This window comes from Phragmites australis, chromosome 7 (assembly GCF_958298935.1).
Source record: "Phragmites australis chromosome 7, lpPhrAust1.1, whole genome shotgun sequence".
NCBI classification, from domain to species: domain Eukaryota; kingdom Viridiplantae; phylum Streptophyta; class Magnoliopsida; order Poales; family Poaceae; genus Phragmites; species Phragmites australis.
Genome location: NC_084927.1, coordinates 33,889,259 through 33,915,348, shown reverse-complemented (window position 1 = coordinate 33,915,348; position 26,090 = coordinate 33,889,259). Strand labels below are relative to the sequence as shown.

The 26,090-nt window shown below is 45.0% G+C and overlaps 3 protein-coding genes and 1 pseudogene across 3 annotated transcripts; 2 read left to right on the top strand and 2 right to left on the bottom strand.

The window, feature by feature from the left end:
* The first annotated feature begins 7,123 nt into the window (after positions 1-7,123).
* Positions 7,124-13,892, top strand: LOC133924908 (dual specificity protein kinase YAK1 homolog). The gene is made up of 18 exons (XM_062370644.1): positions 7,124-7,865; positions 8,609-8,808; positions 8,896-9,049; positions 9,131-9,240; positions 9,332-9,401; positions 9,493-9,575; positions 9,670-9,751; positions 9,855-9,895; positions 10,082-10,204; positions 10,359-10,503; positions 10,593-10,692; positions 11,115-11,203; positions 11,462-11,536; positions 11,957-12,031; positions 12,150-12,919; positions 13,006-13,164; positions 13,295-13,545; positions 13,626-13,892. Exons 1-18 carry the CDS (start codon positions 7,665-7,667, stop codon positions 13,703-13,705), a joined length of 2,808 nt encoding a protein of 935 aa, XP_062226628.1. The 5' UTR covers positions 7,124-7,664; the 3' UTR covers positions 13,706-13,892.
* A 618-nt stretch (positions 13,893-14,510) lies between these two features.
* LOC133924910 (alkylated DNA repair protein ALKBH8 homolog) lies at positions 14,511-17,233 on the top strand (annotated as a pseudogene).
* A 98-nt stretch (positions 17,234-17,331) lies between these two features.
* On the bottom strand, positions 17,332-20,376 carry LOC133924909 (pentatricopeptide repeat-containing protein At3g22150, chloroplastic-like). Its single transcript, XM_062370645.1, has one exon. The coding sequence runs from the start codon at positions 20,265-20,267 to the stop codon at positions 17,889-17,891; it is 2,379 nt and encodes a 792-aa protein (XP_062226629.1). The 5' UTR covers positions 20,268-20,376; the 3' UTR covers positions 17,332-17,888.
* A 2,435-nt stretch (positions 20,377-22,811) lies between these two features.
* Positions 22,812-26,090, bottom strand: LOC133924907 (pectin acetylesterase 7-like). Its single transcript, XM_062370642.1, has 12 exons — positions 25,825-26,090; positions 25,599-25,681; positions 25,365-25,491; positions 24,924-25,003; positions 24,772-24,858; positions 24,358-24,482; positions 24,156-24,216; positions 23,915-23,968; positions 23,763-23,840; positions 23,551-23,656; positions 23,315-23,460; positions 22,812-23,174 (listed from the first exon to the last, which is right to left on the bottom strand). Exons 1-12 carry the CDS (start codon positions 25,949-25,951, stop codon positions 23,067-23,069), a joined length of 1,182 nt encoding a protein of 393 aa, XP_062226626.1. The 5' UTR covers positions 25,952-26,090; the 3' UTR covers positions 22,812-23,066.

Sequence of the window (26,090 nt, the reverse complement as noted above, 5' to 3'; positions counted from 1 at the left end):
TGGGTGTCTAGCTAATCAATCCTACAAATTATATTAAATCACAGAACTCATGAAATTAGATATTGAGGGTGTAACACCCTAGCAACCCTTGATTAGCTAACATTGTTGTTTGAAATACACAACAGCATGTCAATTAGAGCATATGTCAGGTTCTTCCCCCGCATAGCTTGATTGCCCTTGACATTTCACTCTTATGCTTTTTCGGAATCATGTTGGAGATTTTACACCATAATCACCCGGCTGGTCAAAGAAGATCATGGCGTTGAGAAAAGTTACATGGCAGGGGAAACCAACCTCACGGATGAAAAAAAAAAACCACCTTAGCCATCTAGGGAAACATATCATATTTTTATAGAAAAATTCTAAAAAATAAATATAGTTACTAATACAAATACAATTGTATCTATATATTTATATCTATTAAATATTTTTCAACGAGTCTTCATCGGGATCCTTTGATGAATGGCAAGCTCCAAATCAGACGTTTGCCCAACCAGGTTCTAGTGGAGCAATAGCACGAAAGCCAATTGTCGGTGACATAGGAACCAGGGGTCCCTGAGTCCCGAGGCCAGAGGCCAGAACAGCAGAGTGCTACGTGGTGTCCTCCCTCGGGGGTTATCTCCCCGAGGTCCGAGAAGACCAAGTTTCGAGAAGAGGGTGCTCGGGGCCATGAACAGTGGTCTTCGAGTACCCGAGTTCCCCGATAACCCAAGAAAACCAAGTTCCGGGAGAGAGTGCTCGGGGCCATGAACAGTGATCCCCGAGTTCCCCGATGACTCGAGATGTTTTGAATTTAGCTTGGTGAATGATTTTAGAATCACTCCATTAGTCTCATAGAGTATTTTGGTACCCTTTTGTGGTCAAAGATTTCACCAGAGCCTTCGCATGCGGCCTCACAAAGTGGCACCGGCAGGGTCTCGCGGTCAAACTGCCACTAGGACCGGTCTAACCGTCAGACATCAGTTTGACCGCCAACATACTGTCTGTCTGACCGTGAGACGCCAAAACCTTTTGTAGGTCGACGATCAGATTGTCATCTTCACGTCGGTCTGACCGCCAACCCTTTAAGGCTGTATGTACTTAGATTACCTTGTCCGGGGTTTCAAATTTCAGAACTCTAATCATTTGGTGGTCTTTTATAAATGTTTTCGAAACACGCCACTGTATTAATTTTTAAGCATACATCATATGCACACTTTTCCATTGTTTGATTATTTTTGCAATGCATTCTTGATTCGTTTAGAAAGCGTTACGCCAGCGGTCCAAGCGAGTGAAGGCGCCGCCGAGCTACTTGAGTTATGTGAGTGCTATGCGGACAGTAGCACGCAACCACCAGAGCAGTAAGACAAACATCTAAACATACTCAACCTACTACTTTGAATCTCGTATTGTATAACTTAATAAATTTTATTTTATGTATGTTTGCATGAGTAGTGAGTCCATTATAGGGTTTTGGTGGGTAGAACCTATATTGATAAATTACATTATCTCTATATTTAGTTGTTGATTATCCATATCCTTATAGCCTTAATAGAATTATTGATGTCTAACTTAAGAGTTATTTGAAATGCTTAGCAATGCATAGATCCTCAATAGAAGTTGACCAATGGTTCCACCATTATTTGCGAGCTTAGGGCCTACTTGTTGTTTACAAACATAATAACAATGGTGTGGGTTGTATGAGATATAAGAATGAGGCGAGATGTGGATGGTGTTAGGGGTATCTTCTGCACCGGTGGAGTTCCTCGGTGTAGTGCGAGAGAGGAACTCGGATGCAATAGACCGTTTGCATCATTTAAGCATCATCCGTTGTTCCAGTTGGCTCTAGCACTTTATGTATTAACCACATGTTAATATAATGGTAAGATAAACTGAATACATCTGTAGTTGTGATCATTTGATCTTGCACATCAACGGTGTGAACGGGCGGGCTTATAGAGACACTTGTGGTTGCTCTGGGAGTAAACCTAAGTGAGCTTCGCATCGAGCGATGTCTGATTAAAATGGTTGGGGCTAATTGGGAAATGTTGGCACGAGTACCTCCTTAGATGGGCCTGTGTGGTCACTCAAGCTGTATAGTACTCGAGTCGTGTGGGTAAAGTTATACTCCTGCAGGGTGTAAGAATAATTCGAATTGCCGTGTTCTTGGTTATGAGTATGCTTGTGTCTATTTGCAGTAGTCGTAGAGTTGTGAATGTAGGATGTGTGGTATGTTTGGGTGAGATGAGTTTGAGATGGTTCATTTTACAGATATGTTTAGGAGATGATTCTATTTATGTTTATATGCAAGTTAATGATTACAGAGTAGAAAGGTATATATGGTTAAGTTTAGGTGCTCAAACATAGGTGTTAAGGTTCTTACGTGTGCGAATTTACTGAACCTTGTGGTCTACTCCTTGCTAATGGCTCAATGTATAATACTTAGAGTTGAGCTATTATATGTACTCATTATGGATTAAGTCTTACGACTACCTTCATACTCACGCTGCTCTTTCAGGTTTTACCATAAGGAGGAGCTCGTGTTTGGCTACTTCACGTCCATCAATGTAGGTAGTGGAAATGAGTAGTGCAAACTATTCATAGGGTGAGGCTTTTAGATGGAGTCTAAGGGCATATGATTTCACCTAGCTTTCGTTGGTTCATAGATGTTAATCAGAGATGGCCAGCATGCGACCACCGACTGGCGAATCGGGTTCTGTTGTTCGTATTTATGCAACTTGGACTGCTAGGCCACGTTGCCAACATTCATTTGAGCCTTAACCATTGCTGTGGCGGTAATCTTCCTAACGGGCTTGGCCTCGAACCTGCTTGTGAATTTGTTGATTGCCACGAGTAGGAATTTAGGATCGCCTGGGGCTTTAGAGAACGATCACGATGTCCAGCCCCATACAGCGAAAAGCTAAGAGAGTGGTATGGTTTGCAGTGCCTAGGCTGGTAAGTTGGTATTCCGGTCGTGGTGTTGGCACGACCCGCATCTTTTCATCTGCTCGCGAGCATCTTGGAGGGCGGTGGGAGGTTCGGCCTCCATGTCTGCCTCCGAGGATGTTAGGGAATGTTGTGCTCCCCCCATCCTGAGCGATGTATTTCAGTAAAGGGTCATTGCTCCTTTGGTGGTAGAGGCATCCTTCTACCAAGGAGGATTCTCGTGGTTAGCCCGTGTGACCTTTTCAGCTGACACATCACCGTCAGGGGTTGCTTGATTCTGAAGGTAGTACGAGATCTGATCCATCCAGCTCGTACTCGAATCGAGTAGGGCGACCACATGATGGCCACCCGAGGTTGATGGCGTCGAGGGAGGCGTTGCCTCCAAAGGTGTTGCCTCTGGTGTTTCATTTCCAAGCGGAGCATCCCTTCCGCGTTGGCCCGAGACCGTAGCAGGTGGTCGTGTGAGTCTTTTTCTCAAAGACTCCGACCGGGACAGGTTCGTAAGAAGAGGCTAAACGGGCCAGTCCATTGGCTAGGGAAGAAATCCTTGCGAGGGACGTGTGTGACTTCTGGACCGATGGAGTGTTGCTCTAGCTTTTCTCACTTCGGAGAGGTATGTCGCCATCGTCCGGTCCGAGTACTGAAAACCCCTTGGCTACAAGGTTATACCTAGTAGCGAGTCCCTCATCTCTGTAAGCGTTTTCCCCTCGCGCGGGTGATGCTCATGTTCCGGTTAAGAGGCCCTCATACTCCGCTTCGCATTTAATAATTGGAAAAAACAGAATTGAACCTTGTACCTGACGATGCATGGTCCTGTGCTCGCTTCTTCCTGTTCAGGGAAAACATTAGGGGTGTCAATAGGGAATTCCCCGTCGGGGAATGGCTCCCCATCCCCGTCCCCGCACGAAGGAAAATTCCCCGCCCCCGCCCCCGCCCCCGCTCGCGGGGACTATTTTCTCCCCATCTCCGTCCTTGCGCGGGGAATGGAGACCCAACGGGGAACTCGTCCCCGCCCACCTGGGCCGAGGCAGCCCACTAAGCCGAGGCCACCCACTGGGCCGACCCGCACCATGCCACGGCACCAGGCCGTACCTGGCTGGGCTACGCTCTAGCTCACGCCTGGGCCGCGCATCTGGCTCCCGCCTGGGCCACCACCGTTGGGCCGAAACGGATCCCCGCGGAGAAATGGGGACGGAGAATGCTTCCCCATACCTGCCCCCGCTAGACCCGACGGAGATATGATTTGTACCATTTATATCCCCGTGGGTGACAAAATCTTCCCATCCTCATCCCCTAATAGGGGAATTCCCCGCGGGGAATAGGGGATCGGGTCCCCATTGATATCCCTAGAAAACATGCCTCGCTTAGCGACCAGTACCGCGTTCGTGGCTATTTGAAATCCTGCAAGATAAGACAAGGATTCCCTCTTCTGGTCGAAGGGTGGTCAGCACCGGGAAAGGAGAGGGTTACCTTTCTAAGATTCTGGTAAGCTGCATTCCTTACTAGTATCCAACAGGGAGTGGTCGTTACTCACGCCAAAAGTTTGAGGTGTAGACCCTTCTGTTCGTCCTTGGGTTGAGCCTGCTCGGAGAAATGACACACGCGATTAGTTCCCGGATACTCTTTTGCCGGATCGAATCATACCTGCCCGATGGTTTCGGTTCACATCACAGGGCTACGGGGTGACAGTCCCGGCGCGGTGAGCACTCTTCCGGGTGAGGCTGCCACCAAAGAAGCCAGTTCCACCAGAGCTTGCGGTCCGTGAGCTCTCCTTGGCGTCAGGAGCATGGATGCCTCTTCTGCCCCCCGTCGCCTCCCGAAGCCTTCAGATCCTGATAAGTCCTGAGTTTGGGATGTATCGGATCCGTCTGGGTCGTACACAACGAAGAACACCTCACAGCGACTCGGATCCTGAACTCGGAAACGCGTCCCCTACTTGGCGTGCCAAATGTCGGGGGGGGGGGGGAATCCCTAATAATGATTCCGGGGTGTATAGGATGATGGGTGCATGATTTTTGTTCGGGGAGTGCCTACTGAATTTGTTTGCGTATGTGCAACTCAAGAACACCAAGGATTATACAGGTTCAGACCCCCTTAGGGTAATAGCCCTATATCTTGTGTATTTTTTTCTTGTGGTCTCAGTTGATTGCAGATGATGTTCTAGCTGATTTTCGGAGCCCTCTCCTCTCCTCCCGTTATAGCTGGGGGGGGGATCCTTACAAGTGGTCTCATCCAACTGACCCATCCCTATCTAGACGGTCAACAATAGGCTATCATTACAGAGCACGCACACGCTGCGCCAGCTCCGGAGCGCTGCGAGGCTTTCCCCATCTGTTAGCTCCTTTTGTACTTATCAGTACGGGTCACCCGGCCTGCTCCGTCCCATCATTGGTTGCCACGCCTTTAGTGACGTCCACAAACCCATCCTGTAACAATTAATGTCGTGGAAGGGAACACGGAAGCTCTACGTCCGCCACAGTCATCTCGGGCGGTGCAGTGCGCCTGGAAAAGGAAAACTGTATGGGCATTAGCATTAAATGGGAGTGGTTTGGTTTAGACGAGTATCTACCCCGCGACCAGTAAGGACTGGTCGTGGGAAATCCAGCGGGGGTCGGGAGTGTGGTCGTGCGATGCTGAGTGGTCGCGCGACGGACCCTGTTTAGAGAAAAAGAACTAGTCCTGCGAAAACCGATCATTAATGTCCGTCCTGGCAGGGGACCCCCATATACCTTACACCGGCAATGATAAAGTCCTAGTGTCAGGGTGCGGTTACCACCCGTCGCTAAGGACCAAATCCCAATGACAGGGTGGAAAGCTACTAGTCACTAATGACCTAGTCATTAGCGACAGGAGAAAAGCTATCTATCACTAAGACTCGGTCATTAATAATGTGTGATAAATCTATCCGTCACTAATGATATCATCAATGACGGGCAATAGATCTTCACAAGTAATAGAAGATGCACGTTAGTGATGAGTCTCAATTGTGATCCGTCAGAGGAACCAGTATAGAACCAGTCACTACTGATGATTATTATCCGTTATTAATAGAAAAGAGTCGAAAAGAAGCATGGGAAGAGATACCTCCCGAAACTTAACCATTTATACATTTTGAGTGTCAAACCGAGAGCGTGGAACACTCAACAAATTGCGCTAGGAGTAACGGCAATATTCTAAACACCACCACATAAATTTGGCAAATTAATCAGTACTAATCGGATGAAAAGAAAGGACACCATGGAACTGGCACAAGGAGAAACAAATAGATAGGGACGAGTAGAAGAAAAAAATCTCGCTCTCCCCACGAATAATCGTAGGCACTAGCAGTGCGGCGCTCAACTTCTCCAGAGTACATGCGAAGTTTTGGAGTAACGGAGTAGCACTAGTAATAGTAACCATGGAGGGCACACAAAGGTCATTGTTTGGTATTCGGTAATGCTCTCCTCCAAACATCCTAAGAATAAATAAAAAAATCGGACGTCGAATGTTAAATACAATATAAATAATAACGGTGGTAATAAATTTTCATAATATCTAAAATATTACATTTAAATATATGAAATATTGGAGATATGAAAATATAGAAATTAACTCAAATAGATAATTTTTTCGGTTCAAGATCTATATGCTATTTTGATACATGAATTAAGTGCAACAAATGAAAATAACTTACGCAATAAATTCTATTACGTTTGAAACATTAAATTTGAATATTTGAAATATTGGAGATACGAAATATAGGAATTAGCTCAATTAAATAATTTTTTCAGATCTAGATCTGTGTGCTATTTTAATGTATTTTTTTAATATTACAAACATTAATTTTAAATATTATAGACGTGAGTTTTTAATGTTGTAACGAACCGGTAAAGCGTACGATCTATGGGACTCGGGCTGGCATCCCCTACCGTGCACGTCAATGACACATGGCTCCACAAAACTCTACGTGGCCCTTCGACGCCACCACCGTACGTCACGTGAGCTCCACGTGCCTGACGCGCGGGGCCACGCATCCAGCCCTCCGTTTCCAAGCTCGCGCGCTCTCCCCTCCCCCTGATCACAGATTCGTCCGGGCCCACGCGCAGAGAGAGGCGCACCAGCACATGGGTACAGGTGACAGAACAGCGCGGTCAGCGATGCCTATGAGATAACAAAACAGGTATTAGCGACGCGGGTTCGCATTATCACCGAACTTAATAATTACTAACCCGATTTACAGCTAACTAAATCCGGAAGTATATCGTTTCCGCAAGGAGAGACGGGGACGGGCGGAGAAAGGCGAGGAGGGACAGAAATCGAAGAAAGTGACAAGGGGATTGAATTGGATTGCGATTGATTCATACGCCTCACACCGTGTTCCTCCTCTTGCCCCAAATCCCTAACCTTGCAATCGGATCCCGGGTCCGGAGTCCACCCTGCAGTCGTTATCCGCGAAGAAGTTTATTCAATCGTGTCGTAATAAAACCCTACGGCGTTGGCCGTCCTCCACCCCTTGGAATCGCAGCTCAATCCTGATCGACCCATCCCGCCGGATAAGAGGAGGAGGAGCAGGAGTTGGATCGAAGCGTTGGAATGGCCGCCACCGCATAGGATGGAGCTGGATTCATCCGGCGGCTGTTCGGGCGCTCCCGCGGATGCTGTGATCGTCGCGATTGGGGTGGGGCTTGGATCTGGGGGTGGCGCGGCGGGCAGGAGATCTCCCCGAGCAGCAATAAGAGCTGCGGAGTAGCTGGGTGAGTATGGAGGAGAGTTGCAGCAGCAGCAGCAGCAGCAGCAGGCAGGAGGACGCGGCGCCGCCGTGGGTGCCCGGCGAGGCCACGGCGTTCCGACGTTTTGCGTCTGCCGCGGCTTCGGGGCGGTCGCCGGAGGTGTCCCCGTCGGCGTCGGGCAATGGGGTTGCCGCCCATGTAAGCAGCCTCCACGGCGTCAGGAGGAAACCGGTACGCCTCGGTTTCGTTCCCTTTGCTCTGTTGCTTCCAGATCACCAAATTCCTGGGAACTGCAAGGAAGTAGCATGAGCTAAATTCCATTTGCTGCGCTGATGGCCACTTGAAAGTTTAAGACTTTGATCATTTGACTGCTAGTCTCTTGAAATTGTTGCTAGACTGCTTGTTGCTTGTCAATATGGTCCAAGCAACCTTGCCATGGTCTATATGAAATCGAAGATTTAGAGATATAATTTCATATATGACAGTAGTGTTCCCTGGTTCCGTGGTTCGTTGGTGGGCTGTGTATTGTTGTGGTGCCAAGTGAAATTGAATTTTCTGTTGTCTACAATTGCAGGGAGGCTTCAATTTGAGGAAAGAAAATCAATACTGAACTAGTCCTTAACTTGTACTATCTACTAAAAAATGTTCTGGGAGGTATACTGGCCTGTAGTCTCTTTGGCATTTCCCTAACTAGTGTTTAGCTAATCAATGTTTTGGGCCATTATGTTGTTCTTAAAAAAATAATGTTTTGGGCCATTATGTTGTTTTCTAAGTTTGGTGAGTATTTGTACAAGACACCAGTCCTGCAATGCGGCATTATAATCACTTGTATATGTGTTTTTGTTTAATGATTTGCTACAACATATTGAGACATGGGGATGCCCTCACAATCCATTTGTATGATATTCTCCTCAGGCCCTCAAGCCCATGTACTTTTGATGTTCTGCTGTTGGCTGACTCTCTTTACCATGCAGTTTGTTGCAAGATTAACAGCAGACATCATTCAAACTTTTGAACAATGCAACCCTGAGTTTAAGTATTCAGAGGCACTAAACCCGAAACGCTTTCTCACCAATCCCTCTACCCCAGCCCACAATGATGGGCTTGATAATGCAAATTGGGATCTCATACTGTATGTCAACTTGGAATTGGTCAATAAGATGTCAAACCGGAGGTTTGTTTCTTATCTGATTTGATTTTCTATGTGCCACACTCGCTTATTTCATCTTATTGAACTGTACCTCCTTATTTTGGTATAAAGGTTCATCGTCAAGGAAATGCTTGGCCAGGGAACGTTTGGTCAAGTTGTCAAATGCTGGGATACAGAAACCAACGACTATGTTGCCGTGAAGGTTATAAAAAACCAGCCTGCATTTTACCATCAGGCTATCATGGAGGTTTCACTGTTAAGAACGGTATGATAGTCCATTAGGAACTTATTTTATTTTGCTCGATATATGTGGTGACTCACCATGGCATTGTGGTTGTATTTGCAGCTAAATCAGAGATTTGATCCTGATGATCAGCATAACATTGTCCGTATGCTAGATTATCTCTCATTCCAAAATCACCTGTGTATAGCCTTTGAAATGCTTGGTCAAAATCTGTAAGCTGATTTCTTTGAATCTTTTTGCCCAGTAGGTTCATCCTTTGATTAGTTTTTGTTCACACCGCATTATAAACTCCCACAAATTTAGGTATGAACTATTGAAAAGGAACCATTTAAGAGGTCTGAAAGTGAAATATGTGCAGGCCTTCTCAAAACAGGTGAGGTATCTGTGTATGAGTGTATCCCCTGAATGTCAATTTAATACTTTTCTGTTATTACTAAATCATGTTTTTTTTTTTATGTTTTCAGATATTGGATGCCATGGTTGTGATGAGAAATGCTGGCATCATTCATGCTGATCTCAAGCCAGAAAATATCCTCTTAGCTCCCAGGTGAGTTGCCCTCATTGTATTTTCCATTATTAGGTTTTGGACCACTATTTTTTGAAGAAAGTTGTAGCTTGATGGTGTAAGATGAATTTTCCAGTGTCGCAACAGCTGCAGCAGTGAAAGTTATTGATTTTGGATCAGCATGCCTGGAGGGTAAAACAGTTTACTCATACATCCAGGTTTTCTTTTTGGAACTTCTGAGACATCATTTCTTAATTTCTTATTTAAGTAATGTCGGTTAACTGAAAATAAGGCATTGGTTGTTTCCTTCCATTTTGCTAGAGCCGCTATTACAGGTCTCCTGAGGTTCTCCTTGGCTATCCGTATCCTGTATAACTATTGGCAGTTGTTTCATATCATTCACCATAAGCATCTTGCTCAGCATTTTTCTGGAATGTTGTGTTTAATTACTAATTTTTTTCTTCAATGAAGGGCTATCATTCTGCCCTTTCAAGTGATTTTCTTAGATGCCTTTTCAAGTGGCTTGCTTGAACCTTAACATTTAACAGATATACTACTGCGATTGATATGTGGTCATTCGGTTGCATAGTTGCTGAACTATTTATAGGTTTGCCATTATTTCCTGGAGCATCAGAATACGATGTGCTCCAACGAATGATGAAGATTCTTGGGCAAGTCCTTTTACCTATAATTCTCACTCGTAACTGCATTTTGCATGAAATCATCTTCCTGGATTCATGCTAAAGCTTAACTGAGTCTCATGTAGTCATTTTTGAGTTCCTTTGTTCAGCTAAGAATTTAACACACCTGGACATACATTTATAGGGGGCAACCACCAGATGACCTGCTAAGGGAAGCTAAAAACACTGGAAGATTTTTTAAACATGCTGGAAGTATTTATCCTGGTAGCGAGGCACCTGATGGTCTTGCCAGTGCGTACAGAATGTTAATTGAAGAGGAAGTGGAAGCAGTAAGTTTCTTTGTGATTTCACCCAAAATTATCCCGGATCTTTTTTAGTTTATATCCCATTATAATGCATCACCTTACTATATATATAGAGAGAATCCAAGAGGCCAAATGTAGGGAAGTGGTATTTCCCACACCTAAAGCTTGACAAACTCATACATACCTATCCTTGGAACAATTCAGAATTTACAGGTTTGTTTAATGTTTTCTCTTGAGTTTCTAAATTAGATTTTGTCTCCTTAGCTGTGGTTTTGGGATAACATGTCTGCTTTTTGTTAGTTTCAGTCAGGCCGCTCTAACTTTATTGTTTTGCCATATTCATGTTTCTTTTATCATTTAGTGAACATGATGTTGCGTTGTCTTAAGTTGTGTACTTCCTCGTTGTGTTAAAACTTAAAAGCTTTATCTTTTGCCTTGTCATGAAGGAACCAAGATGTTAGTTGATGAAGAGTTATGATCATTTATACAGAGCATAATATAATTAGACCTTAGAAGTATATGCTTGAATTTTGGGTTTGTCATTTTGATTTGGTCTCCTGAATATGCAAATTCGAGTTCTTACAATAAAGCTTGCAAGTTGATATTATGTTCTCAGGTCTTGCATTTTCATTCAGAGACAGAAAAAACAGATCGCTTGGCATTAGTTGATTTCTTGAAAGGGCTTCTTGAATTTGATCCAAATAAGCGATGGTCACCGTTGCAGGTATGTCACATGTGATCTGCTAATGGCACAATTCCATTTCCTTCTTTTTACTATGTAGAGATTATTTTACATTTATTCACCCTGATGTTTGGCCTTTCTGTGTTCATCATGTCAAGATGATTTATCCTATTGACCTAGCAGTATTATAAACTTGCATTGGTTTTGCACTTATGAACACATTCTGCACAACCACAAAATTTTCATATTGAAATTCATATTCATCTGGAAGAACTTGATTGTTACTAAAACCTATTTCAGGCTCTATGCCATCCATTCATAACAGGTGAACCGTTCAACGGTCCATATGAGCCTGCCCCTGAGACTGCAAGAATTGTGAGTATGGTTCTATTTTCATGTTTCTTGTAGAAAAATAAATTAATTCAGATGATAAGCTTCTGTTTGGGAGTGTACCTTGGGAATAATAGGAAGTGTGGACATTGTTTCCTAAAACTATTTTGTGACGAAGAAATCACTGTTTATTGGTTTTTGTGGTGTATACCCTAGTTGGGGATGATGAGCCTTACATGGTCATAAGTTCGAGTTCATCACACATACACTAATCAAGAAGCGTATCAAATATGTAGTATTTTTTCTATATACACATAACACATGAATGTTTTGTCTGCATGATGAGCACACCTACACTCTGATGTACCTTTTCCAATAATTTCTTTGTTTTTTTTTTCATGCATGTTCAGTCAGGCTTTCATCTCTGGTTTCTCACCCTGTTCCTGTCTTTGATTTGTTTTGTAGCCTGTCGCTCGTGTTGCAGCAGTTGATCACAATCCTGGAGGTGGCCACTGGCTACATACAGGTCTTTCCCCTCAGGTGATTACTATTCTCTCTTATTGTGATTTTGGGTGTAGTTTTAGAAATAATAATCTCATAGAGTCTTTCTTAAACCATTCTGCTAACTGGAAATGCCTTATATTTGAAAATTTTCCAGGTTGGAAGTATGAATAGATGTATACCTCTGAATAATGCCTATCCTCCAAAGATGCCGTTTTCTTATGGGAGTAGTTACGGAAGCTTTGGTAGCCATGGTAGCTATACTGGTAATGCTGGTCTTTCTAGCAGCTACGGAAGCATTGGTGATGTGAATACTATCAACATGTATTACTCACCCTTAGGTCCATCTGGATTTACACAAGTTGGCTCTAGTCCAGATATTAGACTAAGACCTCGTGTCGCACATGATAGAGGCATTCGATTAAGCCCTGGCAGTCTGGGCCCTATGTCTCTTGGTGCCAGTCCATCGCAGTTTACCCCACCAAACTACCAGATGCAAATCCCAGCTAATTCTACTGGGAAGCATGGATCCGGTTCTCCTGCAAGTGGAGGCATCCATGGCTCCCCATTGGGAAAAGCTGCCCCAGCAGGCCCATACAGCAACCGGAGGAACTTGCCAATGCCACCACATGAATATGCATCTCAGCATGGACAAGGATGTTATGGAGATGGTGTCAGTTTTAGTCATTCTGATTACTATGTTCGAGGACATACCGGCTACTCTCAGAATGCAGGACTGAGTTCTGGTCATTCTAGTTGGAGACCACAAATAGGTTCCAGGAGTGGTTTTTCCATGGAGGCCTCGTCTAGTCATGGGCCTTCACATGCCTTCCGTTCACAGGCAGCTCATTCACACTCGTTTGACTTCTCACCAAATACATCAGCTCCATCAGCGCTTGATCCTGCTGACTGGGACCCTAATTATAGGTATGGAAAAGCATACTCAAGTCGATTCTTTTTAAACTTGTAAAAGGCAATCTGGATATTGATTTCTACACTGTTCTATTTTGCAGTGACGAGTCACTATTGCAAGAAGACAGTTCACTGTCAGATGATCTAAGTAGCAGTCTTCACCTTGGAGATGCAACTGGCCAAGCGAGCCGGTTTACCAGATCAGCAAATGTCCAAGGCCACATGTTTGCAGTATCGAACCCTTTACCAACAAACAGAAGGTATTTGTGCTGTGACTTAAAAGTGGCACCTAACTATTTTGTACTCCTTGTTTTCCCCAACCAAGTATTTTGAGCTGTGCTGGTTAGCTGCTTTTCTCTGTACGCTCATGCCAATCTGTTATCTTTTTAGTTACAAAGGAGATCAATTATTTCACACGTCCTCTCAAGGAGGAAGTGCTCATTCCAGTGTTCCAATCAACTACGGTGGTTACAACCCTCCAAATTATCCTCAGCAAAATCTCCCTGCTCGTCATGGACCACCATTCTTTCAGCAGCGATACAACCAGGCAACTTCCAGTAACATGCGGCCGATGGGGAACCATCACAACGGGCAGTCTGAGTGGTCTAGTAGTTATGGCATGGGTGATCGAGCGCCTTGGGGTAATTTATCCATTTCTTTCTTTTATGCGAGTAAAGAAAATATTTCCTTCAATTATTAACGGTAGCGCTCAAATTTGCAGGAGGAATGGGTGGGCAGTCGTTTACCACAAGCGGGCTACCTTCATCTCTTGCAAGAAAGGATTATGGGAGCATCTTTTAGCATGAACCGGAGGAATGACATTGATTCATTGCTGGCGTAAATTATTTGTACTTGCGAATTCGGAGTTGCGATGTTTCTGGCAATTGATTGTTTTCAAATGTTGTTGCACCCATTCCTCCATTTGGTCCATTGTGGAAGACTAGACTCCGGATACATTTGATATGAATAGATAATTATAGCATTCCTTGTGCTGCGCAAGCCTGTTTTTGCGCTCTTCTCCTGATTACTGGATTGCCATCACGCTGCAAACCATGAATGCATGATGTCGTATGCTCAGCGTGGTATAAATTGTAAGAGCAATGCTACTCGTATAACCGTTTGAGTTTAAGTTGAGTGCAACTTAAGGACACCTTAAAATTCAATTGCTAAAATTATTTGGATGTAAGCTTAAAACATATGGATGATTTAAATGCATAATTGGAATCGAGTTGTACTCAAATAGATGTACGTGAAGCATTTTCCAAATTGAGCACTGCTACGTGTACAATTTATATTCAAATGGTTTTTCATGAGATGGTAAATGAAAATGAAAATGATTAGACTTAGGTGTGAAAACGATTAGCCCTAGGTTTTAGAATAAGTGCGATACACCTCCTTCCGCTCCCATAAAAGACCAATAACAATTATGCATCTTTAGCACAATTTATATTTTCGTGAAATGGATAAAAGGACTATATTTTAGAATTATGAAACAAAATATCCTGTTTTATTTTATTTACTTCGAAATCCAAATTTTCTTTTCAATATATTTCTTTTTTTTCAGAATCCTATTTTTGTTCTTTCACCAATGCAATAGAAAGCGATAATGGCCGTGTCCACGTATCAGAAGTGAGCCCAACTGGGCTGGCGGGCCGGACATGTAGAGCGAGACAATATGGCTAAAACATTGGGCCGCACCGAGGAAACGAAGCGGGTCACGAGCCCACGACGCACGCAGCACGCCACGCAAAGCCGACTCGCTTCCCTCCCCGCGGCGGCGACCGGCATTGCGACGCAAAACCCCGACGCGGCGACGGCAGTTCGTCCCGCGATCCCGGCGCTTCTCTAGCTCGCCCCTCGCCGCAAGTTCGTCGAGATGGCGGAGAAGTCTGGGTACACTCGCCTGCGCCAGCTCGCTGATGACTCCGTTCCTCCGGCCCCCAGCGCCGTCCTGTACGTGGCAAACTGCGGGCCGGCCGTGGGGGTGACCGACGCCGACGTCCATGCGGCGTTCGGCGCTTTCGGGGAGGTCGCGGGAGTTCACGCCGCCGACGACAGCGGCGCCCGCGTCATCGTCCGGTTCCACGAGCCCGCCGCCGCGGAGGCCGCCATGGCCGCGCTCCACGGGCGGCCCTGCGGACGCCTTGAGGGGCGCGTGCTGCACATACGCTACTCGGTGCCCGTGAAGCCGAAGGCTCGCGCTGGTCGCTCGCTTCCGGTGGCTCTCGCGGCGTCGGAGCTCGGGGTTCCCGGGATTTACATGGTTGAGGAGTTCGTGGCTGCCGCTGAGGAATAGGTTGGCCAATTGGAGCCCTGCTATCTCTGTGTTGAGTGGTACTATATCATTGTGCCTTTTGCAGGAGCTACTTGCGGCTGTGGATAGCAGGCCGTGGAAAAAGTTGGCGAAAAGACGAGTTCAGCATTATGGTTATGAGTTTCTGTATGAAGTAAGTTTGATCTTGTAAGTATCTCAGGATGATGCAATTTTTTCTGCTCAGTTTGACTATCTTGCAGTCTTACACCAATAATTGAATGGGATTACTTAGTACCATAAGTGCCTAGTGGCTAGGGTAAGAGGATATGATTATTTCTTCATTTGCGCGAGAGAAAAAACGTCTGCTCAAAAATGCGAGATGCATTGGTCCGTTGTTGTTACACTGTGCAGCATCATGCCGAGTTTTACGATCCTTCATACTGTCTGCCTCATTTTGACCATTCTTGTACTTAACCAAGTCCTGAAGTTTCACCGTGGAATAAAACATAGTAAATTTCGCTTCTGTTGTACATAAATATCAAAGGTTTGTGTAGTACAACCAAACTTTAGTAATTCGTAACTTCTAGAGCATATTCTCCTTTAATCATCATATCTTCAACTGAAGACCACCTCAGCTTTATGTTGAAAATGATTCTTTGATATCTGCAGACAAGGGATGTTGATTCAAATCAGTTCTTGGGTGAATTACCGGCTTTTGTTTCAAGAGTCCTTGAAAAGATGGTTTCTTTTCCTGGTGTGAAGAAATGCACGACCAAACTGGTTGATCAATTGACAGTAAGTGTGTATATACCTACTGTTCCCTGTATTGCTTTCCTAACTGAAGGCGGCATCCACAACTCTTATTCCTGCCTTGGTCCAAGATCTAATCCAGATTTGAGTCATTAGCTGTCGTTGATAACATCATTAGCTTTTGAAATCAAATGATGCATTAAATTGTTCATGTGTTCACAGGTAAATGAATATCCTTGTGGTGTAGGTTTATCTCCACATATAGACACACACTCAGCATTTGAGGAAATGATTTTTAGCCTTTCTTTGGCTGGACCTTGCATCATGGAGTTCAGGACATATCCTAAAGGCAGTTGGCGTGCTCCAAGCGTGGTCAATGGAGCTGATGAAGATAGTAATCAAGAGCCAGAGTGTATAAGAAAAGCCATTTTCCTACCTCCTCGGTCGATGTTACTGATGTCAGGAGAAGGCCGATATGCTTGGAATCACTATATACCGCACCATAAAGTATGTAATGTTTAACCCTGTGCATTGTTTTGCTTCTGCTCTATATTATTTACAATGCACTGATTCAACTGTTAAATAACAATTCTACAGAGTAAAACAATTTTTATGCTGTGTTTTCTTTTAGATTGATGATGTGGGTGGTCAAGTCATCAAAAGAAATTCAAGGCGGGTTTCTTTCACTTTTCGAAAGGTTTGTCCTATTTTATTTATTTCAAATTGTGTTCGATTGGATTGAGTGTTTTCACTGTAGGCATGCTAACCTTTTTTTTTTCCATTGTTGGATTTTGGGTTTGCCACTAGGATCCTAGATTTGCTCATAAGAGTCACAATGCTCCTACCGTTTTACTCATTTCCTTCATTCTGGATGGCAATCACAGGTGAGGATGGGTCCTTGTGACTGTGAATACAAGCAATTTTGTGATTCTCATAACAAGAGATGTTAAGTTGGAAAGGCTAAAAGTTTAAACACTACTTGCTGCTACAACCATTGGCAATTCTCACGACAGATTGGTGTATATTGTTTGACACAATCCCACCAACAAAACTGTCAGGGTGCCCACTCACTGACCCACAGAAGTCATATAAAGCAATAGATGTTTGAGCAAACCATTGGGTAGAGAGTTGATGTAGCGAATCATCAGCTTGGAACTTCTGAATCTTGTAGTAGGCTCATTTTGAGGTTGAATTGCTTGGATGAGCATGTAGTATGTCATTATGTTGTCTGATGTATTGAAATGACAAAAAAAAATTATATATGTATGGTGCAACAATGACACTATTGTTTATGTTACTAATGAACTTCATGGAATTGGTCTTCACTATCAGTGAACTTTTCTGGATGTTACCCGGTTTCATCATTTGGTTACTTGATTTTAGTGATCTCTGGAATTTATGGTCTTGAGCTTTAGAAGACATATGCCTTCGTCAGGTTTAAGGGATGCAGATGTGGTCATGTGGAGATACAAACACCCATCGCAAAGCAAAAAATTGGAATCTGGTGGCATTTGAGCAATTACAAGAATGAACAAATTTGGAATCTGTGCCCAACTTTAGAAGCTTGCATGAACAAATTGCTGTACACTTCACCATACTTGTCAGGTGTCTGGGACTAAAAGCTGTATGAGGCTACGAGCGGTGCTGCCTTTGCTGTTTATGCATGAGTAGCGTGTAAATACTCACTGCATCCAACTTATATGTATCCTGCATGGCTGCATCCAGGACATCATGATCTTAACCTCCTGCTTTCTGGAATTGTTGGCTTATCGCGCATATTCACCGTTTGGTCGCAGTCTGAGAGTTCATTTTGCCAGTATGTTAATGCTGCAGATAACTGAGTGCAAATCTGTAGCTTGAGCTGATCACGTCACAGAATATGATCAGATAACTGAGCCCACAGGCTATCAGCTTGTAGCTTGCAAATCTGTGCAAATCAGTAAGCTTTCCACTGCCACAGCCCACAGGTACTGAAACTTCTTAGATGATTTCATCACTACTGTGATTAACCCCCTGCAACATGGAGTATATCTGGCCATTTTTGGGGTAGTTTTGCAATGCTGCATCCTGAACTCTAATCCAACTAGAACCTGCCACTTTCCTCAAACCTCTTAACCTCATCTCCTTTCTCAGGCTATCAGCACTACTCCAGTTACTCTCAGCAGAAAAAATGTGTGACAACAAAACATTGTAGCCAGCATGACCATACTTCTTCTCAATGCAGAGCAGTCTCTCTGTCACCAATTTTGCCAACTCCTGCTTGCCCTGTGCTTTGCAGGATGCAAGCAGCGACCCCCAAATGGAAACAAAGTTGCTCTGATCCCCCAGCTCCTCCACAAAATCATAAGCTTCCTCCACTCTGCCAGCTTTACCTAACATGTCTACAATGCAGCAATGATGCTGAGGAGTAGCTGCAAGCCCAAATGTTTCCATTGACCGGTACAGAGCAAGTCCTTCCTCAACCAGCCCAGAGTAATTACATGCCGAAATCGCTGCCAAGAAGGTCACAGCATCAGGTTTTAGTCCCTTCTCTTTCATTGAGTAGAAAAGGGACAGTGCTCTTCTGCCAAAACCATGCTGACCAAGACCAGAAATCATGGTTGTATAGGAGATGGTGCTCTTCTCAATCATGCCACCAAAAACCTGTTCTGCAGAAGTAATCTCGCCACACTTTGAGTACATGTCAACAAGAGCTGTTCCTACGAAGACATTGATGTCCAAACAGCGGCGGACAGCAAAACAATGGATCTGCTTCCCTGCACTTATGCCCCCTCCAACAGGATCACATGCAGGGAGCACTGAAGCAAGTGTCACTGAAGTAGGCTCAAGACCTGCCTCAAGCATTGCCCGGAAAACCAAAACTGCCTTTTCAGACTGCCCACTTTGTGTATATCCTGCTATCATGGCATTCCAAGTGACTTCATCTCTCTCGTCAGTCCCATAGTCACCAAACACTCTCTGAGCTATTTCTATGCGACCGGACTTGGCATACATGTCAATCAGATAGCTCTCCAAGCCCTCACCCTCAATGCCACGCCTAATGAGATAACCATGGGCTTGTTTTCCAATCCGAAGGTCCCCTGTGTTTGATGCAGCAGACAGCACTGCAGTCAAAGTTACTGAATCCGCAGCAAAACCTGATTTTTGCATCTGATAAACAAGCAACAGACCTTCCAAGTCAAAATCATTCTGCACAAAAGCAGTGACCATGGTGTTCCAAGAAACAATGTCCTTCTCTGCTAACCTGTCAAAGAGATCAAAGGCAGTTTGAACATTGCCGCATCTTGAGTACATCACAACAAGTGCATTGCCAAGTATCACAGGCAGTGTGCCGTGCATTCCTTTAATCAAGTAGCCATGCAGCTGCTGGCCCAGCTTGCCATCCTGTGACTGTGATGCAGCCGTGAGGGCCGACAAGAAGGTCACAACATCCAATGGAACCTCTCTAGACCCCAGTAACTGGTTAAAGAGATCCATGGCTTCAGAAAACTTCCCATTCTGCACATACCCAGTGATCATCGTGTTCCAAACCTCGGTGTTTTTCTTGGCAGCACGCTCAAACACCCTCCAAGCTGACTGCACATCCCCGAGCTCAGAGAACATGGCGATCGCCGAGCTGACAACGAAGAGATCATTGACATAATCCACCCCATGCTTTACAAGCAAGCCGTAGAGCACGAACGGCCAGCTGGGATCGTCGCTTGCGACCGCTGGGAAGACATTGACAAAGCTTACCGGCGTGGGCCTGACGCCATCCTCCAGCATACGCGTGAACAGCTCCAGGGCTTCGTGGGGGCGCCCGGTCTTGACGTACCAACCGAACAGGGTGTTCCACGAGACAGAGTTCCGCTTGGGCATAGCGTCGAACTGCCTGCGGACGACGTCGACGCCGCCGTCGCGGTACCGCACGCAGGAGGCGTAGAGGTTGAGGAGGGAGTTGCGGAGGACCGCGGAGTCGGGGAGAGAGCGAGCGCGGCGGAGGAGGTGCGCGTGGATCGACCTCCCGAGGCGGAGGCGCCCGGTCCGGGCGCAGGCGGTGAGCGCGGAGGAGTAGGTGTAGTGGTCAGAGCGCGGCGGCGGGTACGCGGCGTGGTTGAGGAGCGCGTAGAGGCGGAGCGCGTGGTCCGGGAGCGCGCGGGCCACGTAGGCGATGAGGAGCACGTTGCAGAGCAGCGTCGGCGGCGGGCGCGGCAGCGCTTCCAGCAGCAGCCGACGCGCGCGGTCGAGGCGGCCCTGCTTGCACAGCCGCCTCACCTGCGACGCCGTAGGGTGCGTTTTCTTCCCCCCGTCGACGGCGCTGCTAGCGGAGGCATTGGTGAGGGCGGGAGGGAGCGAGACGGCGCAGTGGACAGGAGACATGAGCTGGTGGCGCGTCGCGGTGATTCCTCTCGCAGTGGCAGCTCCCGCTCATCGCCTCATCCCCTTCTGCTTCGTGCCGGGCCCGGCCGAGCAGGGACCTGCAGAGTGAAGAGTGAGCCACTGACATAGGTGGTGGAAGCGTCTTCCAAAAAGGCGCTTTCCTTATTCTGTAATCTCTAGTGACATAAGCTGGGCCAAACACAAGGACACAAGGTGCATATTCTTCAAAAATCCGACGAAGATTCATTTTCTTCTCCGAGAAAATAAGTTGACAACCCGTCAGTCTTTGGCCCGTTGCAGAAAATTTCCCACTGCTGCCTGGACCAATTGTCTCAGTTCTAGTGTGGCTCATCATCCTCTAGATCAGCTACTAATCATCGCCTTATAAGCTATTATCTCACCAACTAACTAATTTGACGTGTTCTCCTATTTTGATGGATTTCTACTTTTGTTCTCCCTCTTCAACCTACCATCCTTATTGGACCACGGGGAATTGATTGAACGGCTAATAGAAACCTAACTGTTAGTTGTTTGACTCTCTTCAATCGTTCCCCTCGTAGTCTTGCCATGCCGCTGCCGCTCCTCACCGACAATCCCCCGTTGTCTTCCTGGTATCAATGCTTTTACATGAGCACTTTTGTTCTAGTTTAAGTGCTACCGCATCTATCCTCAACTCATAAATTTTTGATCCGTGCCGGAAAGTGGAATGATGAGACAGATTCATCACCTGTGAAGCCATTGGCTAAGTCTTCCTCCTACCACCGCCACGGCCATTATCGCTACTGAAGACACTGGTGCGAGAGGAAGGTGGTGATACATAATGAGAAGATGTAAGACTGTGGCTCCTCGCACTTCTTGTCATCCCTTCTGCTTTGTGCCAAGGTGAGTAAGGTGAGAGCATGTTTTCGGAAGCCTTTGATCAACAATTGAGTAGTCGGTACCCAAATTGAGATATCTTTTCATTTCATTCTGTTGTTTAAATTAGATTTGCAATTGTCATTTATGTTGACATTCTCGAAAATGAAACCATCTATGTTGGAAACTAACCTATTATGTATTATTTTTTTCAAAGAGAAAACTCAAGAGGACCAAAAGGGATTGGACTTTACATGCACCACAAAAAGGTTAGGTCATGTAATTAACAGTTGGCGTAGCAAGATTACAACTATTAGACAAGCATTGCCAGGCTTGGCCTGTCGACCAGGCCTATGCAGCTCACAGGTGTCCACCAGCATACCCTCCCACCTGATTTGATATGCGCTGCTTAGCATATAATTATGTATGGAAGGATATCCATGGCTTAGCTTATATACGTAACATGTATGATCCCAATCAATACATTGTGTGGCTTATTTCCGCCTTCATGGTATTTGAGGTAGTCTCTCCTGCGACCGCTCGCTTCTGCTAACCCTAGCCAACGACACCCTGCGTGCCACTCCCCCTTCCCCGCCATCGCCGGTGATGACCCCGATGCTGATCGTCCTTGAAGCGTGACAGCAAGACATATTGCAAGCTCTGCAGCACACTGGTCAATATGCACCCCAAGATGTCTTCTACTAAATGTGCTCCTGCGAGCAACCTGACATAGTATTATGGTCTCGTTGGTGCCCTATAGTACCTAATCTTCACCCGTCTGGACATTGCCTACGATGTGCAATAGGTTTATCTCCATATGCATGATCCTCGGAAGCCACACTTTTTAGCTGTGAAGTGCATCATTTGGTATCTTCGCAGCACCCTCGACCATGGCCTTCTGCTTCATCACGCGTTTGACGGATCTCGTTGTCTACTCCGACGCTGACTGGGTAGGTTGCCTCGACACGCATAAGCCCACCTCGGACTACGCTGTGTTTACGGGTGACAACCTTATCTCTTGGTATTCTAAAAAGCAACACACAAACTCCCGCTCCAGTGCAGAGGTTGAGTACAGGGCCATTGCCCAATGTCGTTGCCAAGGCATGCTGGCAACCAATTGCTCTAGAAGCTTCATAGTCCTCTCTGTCAAACCATTCTCGTATATTGCAACAACGTCAGTGCAGTATACCTTTTGACCAACCAAGTGCAGATTCAACGCACTAAACATGTCGAGATCGACTTGCACTCCGTCTGGGAGTGGGTCGCTCTTGGTGATGTGCGTGTGCTCCATGTTCTCAAGACGTCCCAGTTTACAAACATCTTCACTAAAAGTCTGCCTACTTCGGTTATTTTTATTGAGTTTTGGTTTAGCCTTAATGTCTGTCGACGATGCTCAGACTATGGGAGCATGTTGGACAAGCCTTGCCTGGCTCAGCCCATCCCCCCCCCCCCCCCCGAGCCGATACGGCCTCCTGGCTCACACAGGTATTGCCGATCGACATATCCTCCCACCTGTTCTTTGTTTCTATAAATCATGTATGGAAAGATATGCATGGTTTAGCCTATATAATAGGGACAGTTTGCCGAGTACCATCGCAAAAATTACAAAAATTGGAAAATACTATCGATATTTTCCAATAGAAACACTTTTACGATGATATCCACCTATTTTTACCTATATAATATGTATGATCCCAATCAATACATCACGTGAATTATTTCCACCTTCAACAACACCTTTTTGGCTTTATTTTATACTCTGAAGAGGCAAAATGGCCAACTTCGAGCTCATGTGTGGTTACAATTCATCATCCACAATGCCATAATGGTTAACAAATCGTCTATAGAGAATAACCTATTCGACATATAACTACGGACGTGGTATCATCCCTTATTGTTTCACTTTTATAATACAATATTTAACCGAACTGCTTATATAATTGCTCAATCATCCTCACGATTCTTGCAAGTTGGGTTGCAGGGATACGGGCAATCAATCTTCTGAGAGACCTGCCTATCATAGAACCAGTCGCCCACTGCTTTGCCAATTTGCTGCAGAAAGGCATAAACACATCACAAGTACAGCAATTTGTGAACATTTTTTTCTCATGAATTTCTCGAGTACTAAAGGTCTGAAATCTGAACAAAAAAGTGTTCAACATCTCGCATATGTGACTGATGATTAGACTTACTGTCTTCTGAATCGAGGGAGAACCATCGGCAAACCATGTATCTTGGGACCCAGATTGGCAGTGAGAATAGCATGAGTCAATGAACATGCCTAGAGATGGAGATTGCCCTGGTTTAGGAAGCGCTGCCAGAAAGTCTGTCCTAAAATCTGTGCCAAGAGAATGAAGTGAATCAGATGTACAAAGTTAGTGTGAATGATACAGGTGAAATAATGGTTGCAAATTGCAAAAATAGTTACTTTGCAAGGTTGCGAGTTGGCTAGAAGAGCAGCTCTTAATGTCAAGTTTGCATTGGGCCCAAGTCTTCTTCGGATCAGCTGCGCTAGGTGCTAGGACGTTCTTGATCTGCAGGCAACGCAAGTACAAACTTGTTAATTTTCTTCATCAAGGTAGCATTAGTTGACTCATTTATCTTAAGTTGACAAGTTCGCTACAAAAATGTGGAACTTACCTGCCATGAATCATAGGCTGCATTAAGTATGAACAATGGTGTGCGCAATGTTGGGACTACATACTGCGGGAAGAAACACTGCATTTTTTTTTTAAGTTAGTGTGAATGCTACAAGAGGAATGTTCGACCAAAGCTAAACGAACAACACTGACCAGCTCAGATGATTGCTTTGAGGTACATGAAGCTGGCAAATTTTTAGCCGATCCCTGAAAGATATTGGAAATTATTAGGCTTCAAACTTGCATGCAAGAAATTATCAGCTGATCACTCTACAGAACCAGGGAAAAAAGTTCCTTTTCTTTTGACAGTGTTGAACTATGAACATTGGTAATTGTAAAATTAATCATTAGATACTTTGGATTAAAGCCACTGAATGATCAGAAAGCAACGTACATGTAGGCTCATAACATTCTTATAGATTGTTCTGACAAAATTGTTGCCGGAGATATCCTTCCTGCAATGACAAGAATAGTTCTCGTTATACTGAAACAATTAATCAAGATATGATATCATAGACTGATTCTGTAGGCGCAAATCATAAAAAGACCAATGGGTATTAGAAAGACCAATTCAGTACCAAGAGTGCAAAACTTACCCATCAACAAAATATCCAGCATCAGAAAAGCACTTGACCTTTGCCGTCGCTGGAAGCAGATCGTGGAATCTGTCACAATGTAGTATTGCTGCTAGACCTCCTGCTGAACATCCAGAAAGAAGAGCCTGCAAATGTGTGATTCGGTATCTCATTTTTCTAGGATCATAAGCATTAATCAGGAATTAAAGAAAGATTTAACAGGATGAAAAATCAGAAGTGGCAACAGTTGTGTAGGTTCAGTTTATGATCCTCATAGTTGGGAGAAACTTTTCAATGTGTTCAATAACTAAACACTGTGCTGTCCATTGTAGCTACATTCAGAGGTAGAAACTTCAATTTCACTGCTGTAGAAAGTGTTCCCTTTTCTTTTCCTTGTGAACGTGACAGAATGCTAGTTGCCAGTATTGAACATACATTTTTTGCCTTGTTCATCCCCCTCGCAAGTAGATCATCGATGATGGCGCGCCAAACTCTGAATCCTCTGTAATGTAGATTTGTCGCCTATATTGCAAACACAGGATTAATCTCAGAACTTCCAACGTAAAAACCACAGGTTAGAAACATACCGTTTCTACGGTTTCAACGTCACCAGTAAATGACGAACCATCACAGTATCTGATCTTTACTCTATTCCAGTTGTAGAAATCTGTACGACAACACAAGAAAAGTCAGTGCTACCTTATATAGATAGGTAGATAGAAAAGGTGCATTACTACAACATTAACTTCAGGAATGAGGATTGCTATGGACATGTAAGGAAATGTTACTCTTACTAATTTACAGTTGTATGTCCTCAGCGTCATGGGCCATTCCAACATTGGTAATAGCAAACTTACAACAGAAAAATGTAGAAGCCCCTGTATTTCTCCTTCTCTAAAAGAAGGTCACTGCATTTTTTTTAGATGGAGAATGCAGATTTTGCTCTAATGTATGTTAAATGCTTTCAGTCTCCATCTAAGTGGGAGAAATGCTGCATTAGCCAAAGAGCATTAGAGCAAGCGACATACCAGGATTGGATTTCTGGCTGCCACCTAATATCCCTGAAAACGAGAGTGGCCTCATAAATTTCGAGGAGCCTCTGAAGTTGCCCTTTCTGACTGAACACTCATCAGCATTCCTGCACCACCCTCCTCCCTTTCAAGAGAGTAAGAAAATCAGGTTGATTCATTTCTCCCAAAAAGATTGTGACATTGTGTTGATGGAAATGTGTAAATTTGAATAACATCAATATAATTGTGTACCTCCATGTGGACCACCCAGTTATTGGCGCCAGAACCAGAACCAGGAGAGAAGTGGTAAACCGGGGGGCTCCCATCCAAGCACACTGCACCATGAATCTTATCAGAGAGAGGAAAATTTTTTAACAATGGATGTCAAGAACGCACGAATGGCACCGTGATTCGCTAACCACCGGCAAGGCAATCAAGGCAGCAAGATGTAACAGACGCTGTACTGCAGAGCACACACCTGCTCCTTTGGACACCGCGCTCTTCAGAAACACCATCTCCACATCCGCCGCCCCAGCTGCGGCCACAACAAAACCCAACACCACGGCTGCCGCCGCACCGACCAGCCATGCCCGGGACGCTTCCATTCTGCAAGACAAGATCTTCCTCTCCTTGGCAAAGGGAGGAAAGAAGCAGAGCCGGGTCGAAAGAGTAATGCGAGAGGGAGAGAACGCGCAAACACTGGCTCTGCGCAGCCTCAGGGTGAGAGCTGACGCTCCTGGTTTT

Bases quoted from the DNA above. Each gene is read 5' to 3' on its own strand.
- LOC133924909 (XM_062370645.1), bottom strand. From the start codon at position 20,267: ATGTCTCCTGTCCACTGCGCCGTCTCGCTCCCTCCCGCCCTCACCAAT.
- LOC133924908 (XM_062370644.1), top strand. From the start codon at position 7,665: ATGGAGGAGAGTTGCAGCAGCAGCAGCAGCAGCAGCAGGCAGGAGGAC. The intron at 9,050-9,130 runs GTATGATAGTCC...TTGTATTTGCAG, and splicing joins AGGTTTCACTGTTAAGAACG to CTAAATCAGAGATTTGATCC. The intron at 13,546-13,625 runs GTAATTTATCCA...TCAAATTTGCAG, and splicing joins GGGTGATCGAGCGCCTTGGG to GAGGAATGGGTGGGCAGTCG.
- LOC133924907 (XM_062370642.1), bottom strand. From the start codon at position 25,951: ATGGAAGCGTCCCGGGCATGGCTGGTCGGTGCGGCGGCAGCCGTGGTG. The intron at 23,969-24,155 runs GTACGTTGCTTT...AATATCTTTCAG, and splicing joins AGAATGTTATGAGCCTACAT to GGATCGGCTAAAAATTTGCC. The intron at 23,461-23,550 runs GTAACTATTTTT...CTCTTGGCACAG, and splicing joins CCAACTCGCAACCTTGCAAA to ATTTTAGGACAGACTTTCTG.